Genomic DNA, 17,688 nt, shown 5'->3' with positions numbered 1-17,688 from the left:
GCTGGGTTCACACTACTACACTACTTTGATCCTACTTTGCTCTGCTACATCGGTCCTACATTTATCCTACATTGGTCCTACATCCATCCTACTTTCATGAACAGGATACTACTTTGGTCCGACTTCAATGATATTCAATGGGCCTGAAGTAGGATCAATGTAGGACCAAAAGTAGTACAGGGAGCATTTTCAAAGTCGGACCGACTTGTGTAGGACGCTACAAGACGCTCTCATAGGGAAACATTGAACACAGAGCAAAGTAGGATCAAAGTAGTGTAGTAGTGTGAACCCAGCCTTAGGCTGGGTTCACACTACTACACTACTTTCATCCTACTTTGCTCTGCTACATTGGTCCTACATTTATCCTACATTGGTCCTACATCCATCCTACTTTCATGAACAGGATACTACTTTGGTCCGACTTCAATGATATTCAATGGGCCTGAAGTAGGATCAATGTAGGACCAAAAGTAGTACAGGGAGCATTTTCAAAGTCGGACCGACTTGTGTAGGACACTACAAGACGCTCTCATAGGGAAACATTGAACACAGAGCAAAGTAGGATGAAAGTAGTGTAGTAGTGTGAACCCAGCCAAAGGCTGTGAAAACTTATAGTATGTACATGTGATTTTTTTTATATTTTTTTGATGAATTTGCAAAGATTTCAAACAAATTTCTTTCACGTTGCCATTATAGAGTATTGTTTGTCGAATTTTGAGGAAAATAATGAATGTAATGCATTTTGGATCAAAGGGGTTGTAAAGGTTTGTTTTTTATTTTCTAAATAGGTTCCTTTAAGCTAGTGCATTGTTGGTTCACTTACCTTTTCCTTCGATTTTTTTCTTTTGCTTTTTTTCTTTGTCTGAATTTCTCACTTCCTGTTTCTCCTCAGTAAGCTTGCCCCCATCCTCTGAACTGTTCTGGCTGGGGGTTAGTCAGCCAGAACAGCTTACTGAGGAGGAACAGGAAGTGAGAAATTCAGACAAAGAAAACAAAGGGAAAAAAAAACATTTAGAAGGGAAATCGAAGGAAAAGGTAAGTAAACCAACAATGCACCAGCTTAACCTCCCTGGCGGTATTCCTGAGTCTGACTCGGGGATTAGATTTTTGTGCTAGGATCGGTAACCCCAAGTCAGACTCGGGCTCGTCTCGCTGGATCCACAGGCAGTGTTTACTTACCTTGTCCCTGGATCCAGCGATGCCACCGCGCTGTGTGAGTGAGCGGGACCTCGCTCGATTCACACAGTGCCTCTGTGTGCCGCCGATCTCCGTTCCCTGCGACGTTACGACGCACGGGAGCGGAGAACGGCGCCAAATTCAAAAACGTAAACAAACACCTTACATACAGTATACTGTAATCTTATAGATTACAGTACTGTATGTAAAAAATACACACCCCCTTGTCCCTAGTGGTCTGCCCAGTGCCCCACATGTTCTTTTATATAATAAAAACGGTTCTTTCTCCCTGCAAACTGTAGATTGTCCATAGCAACCAAAAGTGTCCCTTTATGTAAAAAATGGTTTTAGATCAGCTAGAAAACAGCGATAATAAATTATAATCACTTGCAGAATTGTGCGATAGCGATTTGTGGGGAAATTCGTCATAAAAAAATAAAAGTAATGACAGTGACAATTCTGCAACTGAGCAAATTTCTGTGATTTTAAGTTGATTACAATCAACCCTGTCCTCAGGGCCCTCTAACAGGCCACGTTTGCAGGATATCTGAAATACATCACAGGTGATATCATTTGCTGCTCAGTGATTGCAGTATTCTAGTCTGCATCTCCCCAAGGTAATACTTAAAATCTGGCCTGTTAGTGGGCCCTGAGGACAGGGTTGATGACCACTGGATTACATTATTGAATTTTTTTTTATTATAATTATATTATTATTTGTTATAATTATTTATTATATTATAATTTATAATTTTGTTTTTAAAAAAATGTCATACCCGGGATGCCTACAAGACTCTTGTTTGGTCAGATTTAAGCGAGTTATTCCTAAAAATTACAGGCCTACAGTACAATTCACCAAATTTCCTTGCAAATAATGGTACCGCTTTCAGCACCTTTTTTCTGAAAGAATCATACCGCTAGGGAGGTTAACCACTTAAGGACCGGACCAATATGCTGCTACATGACCCAAGGGGTTTTTACAATTCGGCACTGCATCGCTTTAACAGACAATTGCGCGGTCGTGCGACGTGGCTCCCAAACAAAATTGGCGTCCTTTTTTCCTCACAAATGGAGCTTTCTTTTGGTGGTATTTGATCACCTCTGCGGTTTTTATTTTTTGCGCTATAAACAAAAATAGAGCGACAATTTTGAAAAAAATTCAATATTTTTTACTTTTTGCTATAATAAATTACCCACCAAAAACATATATAACATTTTTTTTTTCCTCAGTTTAGGCCGATACGTATTCTTCTACCTATTTTTGGTAAAAAAAAATCGCAATAAGCGTTTATGGATTGGTTTGCGCAAAATTTATAGCGTTTACAAAATAGGGGATAGTTTTATTGCATTTTTATTAACTATTTTTTTTTTACTACTAATGGCGGCGATCAGCGATTTTTTTCGTGACTGCGACACTATGGCGGACACTTCGGACAATTTTGACACATTTTTGGGACCATTGTCATTTTCACAGCAAAAAATGCATTTAAATTGCATTGTTTATTGTGAAAATGACAGTTGCAGTTTGGGAGTTAACCACAGGGGGCGCTGTAGGATTTAGTGTTCACCTAGTGTGTGTTTCCAACTGTAGGGGGGTGTGGCTGTAGGACTGACGTCATCGATCGAGTCTCCCTATAAAAGGGATGACTCAATCGATGCAGCCGCCACAGTGAAGCACGGGGAAGCCGTGTTTACATACGACCCCCCACCCGCTAGAAGGCAGGGACGTACAGGTACGCCAATGTGCCTGTACGTGCCATTCTGCCGACGTATATATACATGCGGCGGTCGGGAAGGGGGTAAAGCAGGGGTGGGGAACCTACGGCCTGCGGGCCGCATGCGGCCCGCGAAATCATTCCATCCGGCCCCCCCGTGCCGCTGAGTGTCCGCAGAGCTGTGGGCTGGAGCCCCGAATGGGTCTCGGCCATTAAGGCTTTCACTAATAGCCCCGAGTCCCGCCGAGCAGGAAACATTTTTTTTTTCAGCCCTTCCGCCTGGTTGGCTGGTGGAACTGTCTGTCTCCCTCGATGTGGGAGTGGCGGGGAACACCAGCCAACCAGGCGGAAGGGCTGAAAAAAACAGATAACGGCAGCGATTGGCAGGCGGTGGAGTGGGAGGCGCTGTGCCTCTGCGCTGACGTGTGCACGTGTTTACAGCGCGGCGGCAGGGGCGCGCCAAGTTTAATTTTCTCCATCTCCAGCTGCAAGGTAAGCAAACACTCTCCTGTACCGCAGGGGAGAGAGAGAGACATTGAGCAGCGCTGAGTAGAGAGCTGCTGAAGCTAACATAAGTAAACCAGCAGGTGATTGCCCTCTGTTCAGCGCTGCTCACTGTCTCTCCATCTGCATGATTAATGCAGGAAATAACAGTGCTGGGGGGTGTCTGTGTAAATCTAAAGGGGTCTAGTGGTGCAGAGTGTTGCTGTGTAATGTAAAAGGGGTCCAGAGTGCTGTGTAATGTAAAAGGGGCCCAGAGGTGCGGTGCTGTGTAATGTAAAAGGGGTCCAGATGTGCGGTGCAATGTAAAAGGGGCCCAGAGGTGCGGTGCTGTGTAATGTAAAAGGGGTCCAGATGTGCGGTGCAATGTAAAAGGGGCCCAGAGGTGCGGTGCTGTGTAATGTAAAAGGGGTCCAGATGTGCTGTGCAATGTAAAAGGGGCCCAGAGGTGCGGTGCTGTGTAATGTAAAAGGGGTCCAGATGTGCGGTGCAATGTAAAAGGGGCCCAGAGGTGCGGTGCTGTGTAATGTAAAAGGGGTCCAGATGTGCGGTGCAATGTAAAAGGGGCCCAGAGGTGCGGTGCTGTGTAATGTAAAAGGGGTCCAGATGTGCGGTGCTGTGCAATGTAAAAGGGGTCCAGATGTGCGGTGCTGTGCAATGTAAAGGGGGTCCAGATGTGCGGTGCTGTGCAATGTAAAGGGGGTCCAGATGTGCGGTGCTGTGCAATGTAAAAGGGGTCCAGATGTGCGGTGCTAATTTTTAAGTTGATCATTTTGTACGGCCCCCGAATGATTTTACAAAAATCCAAAAAAAACCCTGGGTTAAAGGAACCTTTTTCAAAAATAAAAAACTTTACAACCTCTTTAAGGCTGTAACATAAAGAGAGATTGGAAAAAGTGAAGCGCTGTAAATACTTTCCAGATGCACTGTATACTGCATGATTCCTCATTTCCGAATAAAAAAATCATAGTTCCATGCGCAGGCATAAACATAATTATACTACTTATAAGTGCAGTACCACTATAACATGAAAATATATCTGTTTCTCTTCTAGCTCAGTCTGTCCATCGGTTGACTGAAAATCGTTACCATAATATCCCATGGCCAGCAACTCGTTACCCCATCTCCCAGCTCCTGAATTCACTGGTCAAACGTATGAACGAAGGATCGGGTATTTACCAGATGTTTGAAATCTTAGCTGATTTCATTCTTCTCGGAGAGTAAGAAATTTTTTAATGAATATATGATTGAAGTTAAATGTGGGTTGCAATGTTAATTGTAAGGATCACAGAACAAATTTGATTGAGAATATGAGGATTTGGATCAGGGGGTACCACTGTTGAGAATCCAGAAATGTTATTTATGTTTATGCTTTACTATCTAATGTATAAGGATAACATTTACTGGTGTTTGTTACTTCTCACCGAGAGTAAATACTCTCCCTGATAATGCCAGATGATTCTGATCTGTGTGTTGAGGTGCTCTGCCATTCATGTGCCATGCACTAAACAACTTGGCCCAGATTCAGGTAGAATTTGCCCCTTTCTTACAGAGGCACAGGGCATCGTTTTTGCCCTGCGCCCCCAAAAATTTACTGCGCTACCCGCGATTCACGGAGCAGTAGCTCCGTAAATTGCGGGGGCACTGTGTAAACTTGCCCTGCGTAAGGGCGCCTAATGTAAATGATCCCGTAGGGGGCGGGAATCATTTAAATTAGGCACGCTCCAGCGCCGAGCGCATGCTCCGTCGGTAAACTTTCCCAACGTGCATTGCGGCAAATGACGTCGCAAGGACGTCATTTGCTTCAAAGTGAACGTGAATGGCGTCCAGCGCCATTCACGAATCACTTACGCAAATCACGTAAATTTCGAACGTCGCGACGCTGGAACGACGGGTATCCTATAGCATTGGCTGCGCCTGCTATTAGGATGTGCAACCTTACGCGAAACCCGACGTACGCAAACTACGTAATTTGCGTACGCAGGGCTCGCGCAACGTTGTGAATCGGTGTTAGTATGCAATTTGCATACTATACACTGAGCACAATGGGAGCGCCCCCTAGCGGTCATCGCTAGAATGCAGCCTAAGATATGCGTGGCATAAGAGCCTTATGCCACGCAGATTTTAGGCTGCAGTCGGCGTAACAAGCTCTCTGAATCAAGAGAACTCGTTACGCCTGGGCAACTAAGCAATTGCGCTGCGTAACTATGGTTACGCAGGCGCAATTGCTCTCTGAATCTGGGCCCTTGTCTCTAAGGCAGGATGCTGAGACGTTTCCAGGAAACTATGTACAGTACCCTCCTGCCCTTTCCACCGGCCATGATCTGCCTACAGTGCCTTGCAAAAGTATTCACCCCCTTGGCATTTTTCATTTTGTTGCCTCAGAACCTGGAATTAACATGGATTGTTTGAGGATTTGCCTCATTTAATTTACAGAACATGCCCACAAATTTAAAGATTTTTTTCATTATTGTAAAGCAAACAACAAATGGAAAAAAGTAACAGAAAAAGTCAATGTGCATAACTATGCATAAGTCAATACTTTGTAGAGCCATCTTTTGCGGCTATCACAGCTCCATGTCGCTTTGGATAAGTCTCTCTGAGCTTGCCACACCTCACCACTGGGATTTTTGCCCATTCCTCTTTGCAAAACTGCTCCAGCTCCTTCAAGTTGGATGGTTTGCGCTTGTGAACAGCAATTTTAAGTCTGACCACAGATTTTCTATTGGATTGAGGTCTGAGCTTTGACTGGGTCATTGCAACACATTTACATATTTCCCCCTAAACCACTCAAGTGTTGCTTTAGCAGTGTGTTTGGGGTCATTGTCCTGCTGGAAGGTGAACCTCCGTCCTAGCCTCAAATCACACACAGAGTGGTACAGGTTTTGCTCATAAATATCCCTGTATTTAGCACCATTTATCTTTCTTTCTTTCAACTCTGACCAGTTTCCCAGTCTCGACTGCTGAAAAACATCCCAACAGTGAAACATGGTGGTGGCATCATCATGCTGTGGGGATGTTTTTTAGCAGTCGAGACTGGTGTTATTTGGGTAATGTGATGTGTTGGGTTTGCGTCAGACATAGCGTTTTCTTTGATGGCCAAAAAGTTCAATTTTGGTCTCGTCAGACCAGAGCACCTTCCTCTATACATTTTGGGAGTCTCCCACATGCCTTTTCACAAACTCAAAACGTGCCATTTTGTTTTTTGCTGAAAGTAATGGCTTTCTTCTGGCCACTCTGCCATAAAGTCCAACTCTATCATGGAGCGTACGGCTTATTGTCATCCTATGTACAGATACTCCAGTCTCTGCTGTGGAACTCTGCAGCTCTTCCAGGGTTACTTATGGTCTCTGTGCTGCCTCTCTGACTAATGCACTCATAATGCACATATATGGAATGTATGTATATATATATATATATATATATATATCTATGTCCTATATATGATGATTGCATGCAACAACCATTATTTTTTTTATTTTTATTTCCAGGGACGCCAACACATTTGAATATTTAGAGGAAGTGCCAGTAGGCATTCTTCCCATGTTGGAGAAGAGCACTGGCAGAAAGGTATACAGCACAGGTTTTTTTGTCCTTATTATGGAATATGGAAAGAATTTTTCAGGAGCAGACAAAGATGTCTTTCACTACAACCGTGCTATAGGAGATGCAAAAGCAGCATGGCGTTCCAACTTTCTTCATCCTGTGATATACTTTTACAAACAATTGCCAACAGGTAATGAGAGCTTTGACATTGCTTTTGTGATTTGAAAAGTTTATTTTGCTTCTGTTAACTTAAAAGGTGAGGACATAGCATGTAATTCCTGTACTTTAACCACTTGCCATCCACTATATAGAAGAATGACGGCGGCAAAGTGGTTAAATTATCCTGATCAGATGTCATGTGACGTGATCAGGATAACAGAATCGGCGCGCACCCACGGGGGGCGCGCAGCGCGGTGATCGGAGGTGCTGTGTGTCAGTCTGACACACAGCAATTCTGATCGTGGTATGAAGCCTCTTGACAGAAGCTTCTTACCACGTGATCAGCTGTGACCAATCACAGCTGATCATCGTGTGAACCAGGAAGTGCCGGTAAACGTCTCTCCGAGGTTAACGCTGACAGGGAGAGCCGATTGGCGGCTCTCCCTGTCAGAGGGAGAGTCTGTGCTGATAATCAGCACATTGATTATCAGCACAGCCCCCATCAAAAGCTGCCTATCAGCTGCCAACCAGTGCCAACACCTTCCAGCCTAAATGGATGCCAGTATCGATCAGTGCCCAAAAATGTTCCTATCAGTGCCCCATCAGTAATGCCTGTCAGGTCCCCATCAAAGTGCCACTCACTAATGCCTGTCAGCAGCTCATCATCAGTGCCCCCTATCAGTGATGCCTATCAGTGCCATCGGTGCTGCCTAGCAGCGCCACCAGTGCTGACTACCAGTACTGACAGGATCAGTGCCCATCAGTTTTTTTTTTTTATTGGTTTTTTTTTCCGGTTATAGCGCAAAATTTCAAACCGCAAAGGTGATCATATACCACCAAAATAAAGCTATATTTGTGGGAAGAAAATTCTAAAAATGTAATTTGGGTACAGTGTTGCATGACCGCGCAATTATTGTCCTGGGCAGGAAGGGGGGAAAGTGCCTGGTATTGAAGTGGTTAAAGTGACCCTACTTATCTTCCCTTTACCCCCCCTGCTGCTGTGCTAGAGAAAGTAAAATGCCTGTTATAAATAGCAGTAAAGGTAAGAGAAACACTCCTGATATTTCCAGGCAGTAAACTCTGCCCTTTAGCAGACTACTATATAAAGGGTCAGGCCCCGTACACACGGCCGAGGAACTCGACGTGCCAAACACATCGAGTTCCTCGGCCAGTTCAGCCCTGAAGCCGCCGAGGACCTCGGCGGGCCGAGAGCTCCCATAGAACAACGAGGAAATAGAGAACATGTTCTCTATTTCCTCGCCGAGGTCCTCGTCGGCTTCCTCGGCCGAAAGTGTACACACGGCCGGGTTTCTCGGCAGAATTCAGCCAGAAACTCGGTCGGAAGCTGAATTCTGCCGAGGAAACTGGTCGTGTGTACGGGGCCTTACAAAGGGTAGACATACAAGCAAGACCATTATTTGAAAATAAAGTGTATTTAAATTAAAATCAGGATTCTTGTATATTTTCTACCAAAAGCACCTAGAATTGTCAACACAAGAACGTGAGTATTGTAATCTGTGGTATGTCAAGCGTCAGATGTATGTCAGTGAGGTGCAGTCACTTTTTTAAACTTGACATTGTGGGGTGGATTTACTAAAGACAAATAGACTATGCAACCTGCAAGTGAAGTTGCACTTATTTTCCTTAGAAAATGTAAATGTAGCGAAGCTTCAATTTGTAAAGAACACCCAATCAGGTGCAAGGAAAATCTTAAAACAGCATTTTTTTTTATTTTTTTTGAAAATCTTTTTTTATTTTATTTGCAACAACACATAGACATACCAAACGTACAATAGCACAGCCAACATCTGGCATAAATCCCAGCAGGGACCCGCGCAGGGGTCAAAAGGTAGCAGTACAGAACCAAGAAATGTCAGCGAATTAGCGACTACAAAAAAATAAAATAAAAATAAAAATAAAATAAACAATCATCAATAAGGCAGGCCAGCTCATGCTCCAGGGGCAGGATGATAGTGGACAGGTCCACCTAAGTCGTTATGCCAACAGGGGACGGCTCAGCAAGGCCTCGGGCATCGCCACCAGAAATCATAGGAGCCACCTAATCTGCTGCCGCAGTGGAGGGCTCGGCCAACCATTTAGACCAGACTCTGTCGTATTTTTTCGGACAGCCTCTGTGTGTATAAGTATCCCTGTATAAAGGAATCACATTATTAACCAGTGTTTTCCATAGGCCCAATGAGGGAGGGGCCCTACGCTTCCAGCACAGGACGATGGACTTCCTGGCATAGAACAGCAAGAGACCCAACAGGGTTCTCTCAGCCACCCTGGGAACCAGGTCCTCCACCAGCCCCAGCAGGCATATTCTCGGGATGAATCAATAGAGATGCCTAACAATTCATTCACCTCCAGAATGATTTGTGACCAAAAGACTGTTATGACCGGGCAGGACCAGAAAATATGAATGTAGTCCCCTTGAGCATGGTCACACCGCCAGCACTCCGGGGAGAGGGAAGACCTCATCCGGTGCACCCGGGCGGGAGTGAGGTATGCTCTGTGGACGATCTTGTATTGAATGAGGCGATCTCTCAGGGAGACCAGTATTTTAAACGGGAAGTCCCATATATCCACCCAGTCCTCAGAGTCTAACTCCGGGACATCCCTGCCCCACTGCTGACGGAGCTTGGACAACTCAGGGGAAGAGACCCGTAGGAGATGAGCATACAACACAGAGGCGGGTTTGTTAGTACAGTCGAAGCGTAAAATCCGCTCCAAGTCAGACTGCACCAACTGCTTCCCGCCTGGTGGAAACTGGGCCTTGAAAGCATGGGACAACTGAAGATATCTGAATCCATATGAGGGCGGAGCATTGTTTTTAGCCATAAAATGATCAAAGGAGAAAATCGAGAGGTCAGAGGTGATATCTGAGAGAATTTTAATATGATACTTGGTCCACACCACCGGGTCTGGGATGTTAAGAAAATGATTCAAGGTGGGGTTGTTCCAGAGTGGGGCGTTCGGGGATACTGCCGTCGCGGGATAAGCTTCGCAGGCTAGGCCCTCCCTCCAGGCTCTAAGGGTGGTGCACATAGAGGGGGTCAGGTTGTACGGAGCCCTCGGACCCCGCAATAGGAGGTTAGATAAAGCCTTCGCAGACCCCACCACCGCTGCCTCAGTGGCCCAGGCCGGGTTGGATTTGTCTGGGACAAGCCACCAGAATGCAGTGACCAACTGAGCCGCAAGAAAATAATTGTGGCAGTGCGGGAATGCTAATCCCCCCTGCGAACAAGGTCGCATGAGAGTGGTTAACTTGAAGCGGGGAGGGCGTGGGCCCCATAAAAAAGAGGAGAAAAGTTGATTTAGGTGGGAAAAAAACGACTTGGGGATCCATTGAGGGGAGTTACGGAACAGATACGTAAATTTGGGAAGGATTTTAATTTTTATCAAATTGATACGCCCCAACAGGGATAGAGGAAGGTTCTCCCATGCTTTCAGCTTGGTCCGGACTGAGTCGACTACGGGGGTCAAGTTCAGTGGAAGAAAATCAGCCACATTCCTCGAGACCCGTACCCCTAGATATGTAAATTCGTCTACCCACTGTAGCTGAAGAGAAGCCGAAGCCCCCCCCCTAGCGTTTTCATCAACAGCCAGCAATTGTGACTTCGACCAATTAACTCTAAGTCCTGTCACCTCTGAAAAGCGTTCCAGGACCTGCAATGCCCCTTGTAGAGAAGGGCCGGCATCATTTAGAAACAGGAGGAGGTCATCTGCGTACAGGGCCACCCTCTCCTCCAGCCAGGCCAGACGAAGCCCCTTAATGTGTGGCGAAACACGCAGTGCCTCAGCCACTGGCTCCATGGCAATGGCAAAAAGGGCCGGAGAGAGAGGACAGCCCTGCCGAGTACCCCTAGCAAGCTTAAACACAGGAGATAGCCGACCCCCTAAACGAATGGCAGCTGTCGGCGAACGATAAATAGTCTGCAACCATCCTATAAACACCAGGGGGAAACCCATCCGCCTTAGAGTCTCCCACAGGAAAGGCCACTCTATGGAGTCGAATGCCTTCTCAATATCGAGAGAGGCAACTACTCTGGTACCCTGGTTGTCATGCTGTGCATGAAGATTAGTGAACAGTCTACGCAAGTTGATATCAGTGGATTTGTGGGCCATGAAACCGGTCTGATCCGAGTCTATGAGGGAGGGAAGTAAAGTGCTGAGTCTAGCAGTGAGGAGCTTAGTTAGAATCTTAAGGTCGTTATTAAGAAGCGCTATGGGTCTATAGGAGGCACACAACTTCGGATCTTTACCCGACTTGGGAATGAGAATAACATGCGCGTGCGCCATGGAGGGTGGGAGAGAACCCTGCTCCAGGCAGTGAGAAAACAAGGCGGCCAGTCGGGGGGCCAACATGCCTGCATGTGCTATATAAAAATCAACCGGAAGACCATCAGGACCAGGAGCCTTGCCAGTGGACAGGGAATTAATCACAGCAAGAACCTCCTCAGCAGTTATTGGGGCAACTAGATGTGATCTCTCCGAGTCGGAGAGCCAACCGAGGGCTATTGGATCTAGGAGGAGCTTCATCCCCTCCGGGTCTAAACCGGTGGGCAAAGTGGTGCTGTATAAGGATTGGTAAAAATCACGGAACGCCCCCAGAATGGCCTCAGGAGAAGAGATGGCCTCACCCGTGGGAGAGGTGAGCTCAGGAATCACTGTACTCGGGGTGTCATGATGGGACATCATCGCCAACAGTCTGCCATTCCTGTCCCCCTGTTCAAAAAAAGTTTGCTTCGTACGAAACAATTCCAGTCTAGTAGTCTCCGTTACCTGAAGGTGAAGGCTACGCTTAGACGCCTGCAGCGCGTCGAAGTTTGAGGCGGAGGGATCCGATCCAAAGCGGGCGGAAGCCAACTCCACCCCATCCTCCAAAGCCACCACGGCAGCAGCCTGCTGCACCCTCACCGCCTTGATGGCCGAGATGTAATGGCCCCTAGTAAATGCCTTGAAGGCATCCCAGACTATCTCAGGAGAGGATGACCCTGCATTAGAGTCCCAGTAAGCACGTAGGGCCGAAGGGGCCTGTTCCGCTATATCAAGTTGAGAAATCCACTGCGCACCAAGCCGCCACATAGAGCTACTACGGGATGAGGTGGTACGCAGGGTAATCCGCAGGGGGCTGTGGTCAGAGAGGCCGCTGGACAGATAAGAGGCATCTAAAACGTCCGACAGCAGGGAGGGGTTAGCAAAAGCATAATCGATTCTGGAGGCGGTTTTGTAGGAGGTAGAAAAACATGAAAAGGATTTAGTGGAAGGGAATTTCCACCTCCAGACCTCCGTCACACCCGCAGATAGTGCCCAGTTAGACAACTCCCCGGTGAAGGATTTAGGTGGCGCGGGTCTATCCAAATCAGGGGACAGGATGGCATTAAAGTCACCCAGTAGTAAAAGTTTTGCAGGACAGTAGGGGGTGATCCTCTCCAGTATAGTATACAGAACCTCAGGCTTAAAGGGTGGTGGCACATATATACCAGCAAGAACATACCTCTGTTGCCAGAGCGTGAGCACCAAAATTACAAACTTACCCTGCGGGTCCGTGTGGACCGCCTCAACGACACATGGGAGAGACTTGTTTATCAAGATGGAAACTCCCCTCGCATATGTGGAGTAGGAGGCATGAAAGGCCTTCTGTACCCAGGGTCTTTTTAGAGCCATGAGCTTACTGCCCACCAGGTGTGTTTCCTGCAGGACCAGGATAGCTGGATTGTATTGTTTGACATATTGAAAAAGAAGCGCCCTCTTAAACTTAGAGTTGAGGCCACGCACATTCCAGGAGACCACGGAAAAGGAATCCTGATCACGTGACGCCATAGGGGCTTCGGTCAAAATAATTAGAGGAGAATAGTAGTCGTTGAGCAGGTGACACCCGGTGAGCAGCAGTGGAGCATGAGCCATTGTACGTGCAACACAAAACACACATATAAACTGTCAAAGTAACAAAACCATAACTTCCCAAGCACCAGGTGCTTATCCTACCAATCCCCCCTACCCCCCAGAACATCATGGAGGTCAGGAAGCGGTCTTTACCCCAAAACAAAACAAAAACAGAGCCTGTACAGCTAACCCTGAAAATTAGGCCACAATACAGACTTCAGCAGTTCTAAACCAATCAACAGGTTCAGCTCACGAGAGGGTATCTTCGAACTGGTATGGGAGTCTCGTGAGAGATAGTGGGAGTTCTCCTGGGGGGTAGGCTGGTGCAAGCCGGTGACGATTCGTCGTGCTGCACCAAGTATCCCGGAGCGGCTCACAGCTCAGGTGGTCGAAGACCGTAGGCACGGTAGCGGGTGTGATACCCCTCTCGGCGCGCGGGGTCTGGTGTGCAGTCTGCAAGATACGTAGAAACACCAGGCCTCCCGCAGCATGCAAACCAACTAAACTGTGGGGGTTCAACGCTAGTCTCTTAACGACGTATCGGTCAAGGTGAGGGTGCTCCGGTACTTACAGGAAGCGTCAACAGGATACATCAGGCAAGGATGTAGGAAGTTCATGCATCCGATGAGGCATAGGGATGGGTCCTCAACACAAGGTGGTCAGCCAATCATCAGCAGCCGCTGGGTTGTCAAAGAATCGAACCGCTCCATTGTGTTGGACTCTCAGGCGGCTGGGGTACAGCATGCTATATTTTATGTTCTTGTCCCTGAGTCGTCTGCGAACATCATTGAAGGTCTTCCTCGTCCGCTGCAAATCGGCCGAGAAATCAGGAAAGAGATGAATGGAGGCGTTGCCGTAATTAAGAGTGGGATGTTTGCGGGCTTCGGAGAGAATCTTGTCCCTGTCCCGATAATTGAGGAAGCGGACTAGGAAGGGCCTAGGGGGATTCCCCGGGATGGCGCGGCCGGTGGGCACCCGATGAGCCCTCTCAACCACGTATGTAGGAGGGACATCCGTGAGGTCTAGGAGATTTTTGAAGAATTCCTCCGCAAATTCAGCTGGGTGCTCCCCCTCCTCCCTCTCAGGCAACCCCAGGACTCTAACATTGTTGCGCCTGAGTCGGTTCTCAGCATCATCGGATTTTGCAACGAGGGACTGCACCGTGCGCTGCAGCTCGGCAATGGAGGAGGCATGGGTGGCTGTAAGATCTTCGGTAGCAGATATTCTGGTCTCAGTCTCCGCCATTCTCCCCCGTATTTTGTCAAGGTCGTTCCTGATGAGATTGCACTCCTCCGCAAGGTGATCGATGCGCACCAGCAGTGAGGTCTTACTCTGCTCGATCGCGGCAAAGATCGTGGCCGTATTATCCTGTGAGGGCTGGGTCGGCCCCTCCGCCACTGGAACCCCCCCCCGGGTCCATCTCCAAATTTGTCAACAGGGCCCGGAACCGTTCGACCAGCAAGGGGTCTGGCTGCGAGGGCGAGGGGTGCGGCCCCTGGGGCGAAGAGCCGGTCCCTGTGGCCCCGGAGTTCTTCTTCTTCCCCTTTCTGGAAGGGGGGGACATCTGGCGGGACTCTAACAGGGGTCCCCAACGCTGGAGCACCTCCCGCCCAGAGCAGTGTCCAGAAGGCAGCGGGGGGGGGGGTGATAGGCCGCAAGTGCAGTGGGTGGGGGGTCCAAGGGATCACAGTCCAGGGAGGCAGGTGTTATTGTAGAGGCCCCCAGCCCCCTTGGAGCAGTTCAGACTGGGCAGTGAGGTGAGAGATCAGGGAGGCTCACAGCAGGAGGGGATGATCCAGGCCTGGAGATGGCAGAGACACCAGGTCCCAGGTAATCCCCACCGGCCCACCCAGGCAGACACAGCAGGGCTCAGCAGGGAGGTGGATGGGCGGTGGGCAGGTGGAAGCAGGAGGACCCGCGGCCGCCAGTAAGGGCCGAGCGCGGTACACCTCGGCGGGGCAGCCGCTCAGGAAACAGCGCTGGCGCCGGAGGCTTCACATGCGGTACTAGGCCGCGGCCGCCGCAGGCGCCCCCAGCGGCTCGGCAGATCACCGGGACACGCCGGACAGGTGAGGGGACACACAGGAGGATGGGGATCAGTCCCAGGGGCAGAGGATGGCAGCTCACCACACGGATTGGCGGGGATCCGAGCGCAACGTCCGGGCCCAGAGCAGCAAGATGGCGGCGGCTGGAGGCTGAGCAGTCCCCCCTCTCCCGGGCATCCACCGCAGAATCTTCGCCCAATTTCGGCACAGGGCTCACCAGGAGACAAGGAGTGACAATCAGGCAGGGTTTAAAGGCTGAAATCCAACCATAAAAGCATGGATGGCAGAGGATTGTTTTCAGGATACCCGGAGCTCCTCACAAGCACGTCTGCTCCTAATCACATCCGGACACGCCCTCTATCTTAAAACAGCATTTTTGCTTGCACATGATTGGATGATGGAAATCAGCGTAGCTTTACCACATTTACTAAGCTCTGGGGAAAATTAGTGCAATTTGCAGAGTGCACAGTCTATTTGCCTTTAGTAAATCCACCGCCATAGTATGTCTGTCAACAGTTCTGGCTTCTTCATCAGGCATTTTACAGTTATACAATTCATCCATCTTTTTAAACTTAACCCCTTCCTGCCCGAGCTATAGCCGAAAGACGGCTAAAGCGCAGGCTTAAAGCGGAGGTTCACCCTAAAAAACAACTTTCTACCATGCCATCCAGCATACTAGCGTCAGCTACAGTATGCCTTTATTTTTATTTTTTGCGCTGTACTCACAGTTTAATCCATTAGTTTTGTTTCAGACTCCCGCGGGGAGTAGGCGTTCCTATGAAGAGGGGAACATGATTGACGGCCGGCTATGGCGCGTCACGCTTCCTGAAAATAGCCGGAGTAGGACTCGGCTCTTCACGGCGCTATACGGCGCCTGCGCACAGACTAGGAGCTGACTGCGCAGGCGCCGTGAAGTCCTATTTCGGCTATTTTCGGGAAGCGTGACACTTCTCGAAAATAGCCGTAGCCGGCCGTCAATCATGTTCCCCTCTTCATAGGAACGCCTACTCCCCGCGGGAGTCTGAAACTTAACTAATGGATTAAACTGTGAGTACAGCGGAAAAAAAAAAAAGGCATACTGTAGCTGACGCTAGTATGCTGGATGGCATGGTAGACAATTTTTTTTTTTTTTTTTAGGGTGAACCCCCGCTTTAAATTGTCGGGAGGGCTGCCCACTCGCCAGTGCCATCTATCAGTGCCCATGAGTGCTGCCAATCAGTGCCCATCAGTGCCTCATCATCATTGTCACTTATTAGTGTTGCTTATCAGTGCCCATCAGAATCTGGTGCAGCTGTGCTTAGAAACAATCAGCTTCCAGGTTTTGGGCCCCTTTCAAGCAGAATCTGATTGCTCAGCAGGGGATCTCCCCACTGATCTCGGCTGAGCAGGCAGATAAACAGGTCGTGTCCACTCCGATATGCAGAGCAGATATGGACACAGTCCCGCTCTCCTCTATGGGGCAATTAGCTGGAAACGGACCGCTTGTCCATCTTTATCCGATGTTGTCTGATCCAATCCAGTGGATGAATTTGGAATAGGACCACCATCGGTCTGTTTTTGGCAGACGGGATCAGATGGCGGCAGGTGTAAGTGGACATGTGCTCCATAGAAGGGACCAGAGGGTCTGATCAGGTCTGCCTTTAAAACTGACAGATGGATCTGATTGGATAGCCAGTGTTAAAGGGCCCTGACACGGATATACCGGGGGCTTAGAACGAAAGATTGCCGTGGACCAGGGGGGGGTCCTGTGTAAATTCACCTTTATAGATTTTTCTGTAAAGGTGAACTTACACTTTAATGAACAAGCATAAGTTGGCACTTAAAATAGCCTCTGAAAACTGCCTCCCATTCTGTGCACTTGCGGGACATTAGGAAAAGTCCTGCAAGCAGCATGTTTGGAACGGCTAGGGAGCGCTGTATTTAGCACTCAGAAAATGCTGCTGCCCATTGCACTGAATGGGCAGCACTTCCAAAGCACCTCAAAAGTGATTTGAAAGCGCCGCAAAACGGGACCTTTTACCTTTTTTAAGGTAAATACCGCCCAGCTAGTGGCCGAAAAAGCAGGGCTAAAACACCCCAGAAACGAGCGGCGCTTTAGCTCTAACGGCACGCTGCTTTGCAGTGTGAAAGGGGTCTTAGTAAACGAAACTTCAAAATTTATGTTTGTGTATTGGTATTCATATGTATTTTTGTATTAAAGAATTGTGTGTTTGAACTTTTTTATATACCATTTTGTGCATTTCCTTTACTTTACTCCATTTTATTTTACACATATTTTTATGTTCCTTTGCCACTTGGACCATGGAACATGTGTTTGTATTCCAGAGGTGACATGTATATATTAATAAAATAGTGCAGTGCTAAATCTAAAAATATAAAACAAATCACAAACACCAATGGTAAGTGTCCATATAAAGTGCTGAAGTTGAACAATCATATAGGTGACTTTGTGAAGAACCTCCACCACTGGTAGTATTAGAAGCTCACCTCCCAGAGTGGACCCCTGTAGGAATAGGGTCACAAGCGCTTCCCCCTAGATGGGGTGAGTAATGCTGTATAGATATAGGCCCGGATTCAGATAGCCTTTACGTCGGCGTATCTATTGTTACGCCGCGTAAGTTCTACGAAGCGCCGGCGTATCTTCTTTCTGTATTCAG

At 48.0% G+C, this 17,688-nt stretch overlaps 1 protein-coding gene across 2 annotated transcripts in view; it reads left to right on the top strand.

The window, feature by feature from the left end:
• FOXRED2 (FAD dependent oxidoreductase domain containing 2) overlaps positions 1-17,688 on the top strand; it is a 53,414-nt gene that overhangs the window by 29,373 nt on the left and 6,353 nt on the right. For both annotated transcript variants that reach the window (XM_040359694.1, XM_040359695.1), the window contains exons 7-8: positions 4,447-4,612; positions 6,884-7,128. In XM_040359694.1, the coding sequence (XP_040215628.1) occupies positions 4,447-4,612; positions 6,884-7,128 (411 nt within the window). The remainder of the gene's footprint in view (positions 1-4,446; positions 4,613-6,883; positions 7,129-17,688) is intronic.

This window comes from Rana temporaria, chromosome 7 (assembly GCF_905171775.1).
Source record: "Rana temporaria chromosome 7, aRanTem1.1, whole genome shotgun sequence".
NCBI classification, from domain to species: Eukaryota; Metazoa; Chordata; class Amphibia; order Anura; family Ranidae; genus Rana; species Rana temporaria.
This window is presented reverse-complemented; position numbering and strand designations above follow the sequence as displayed.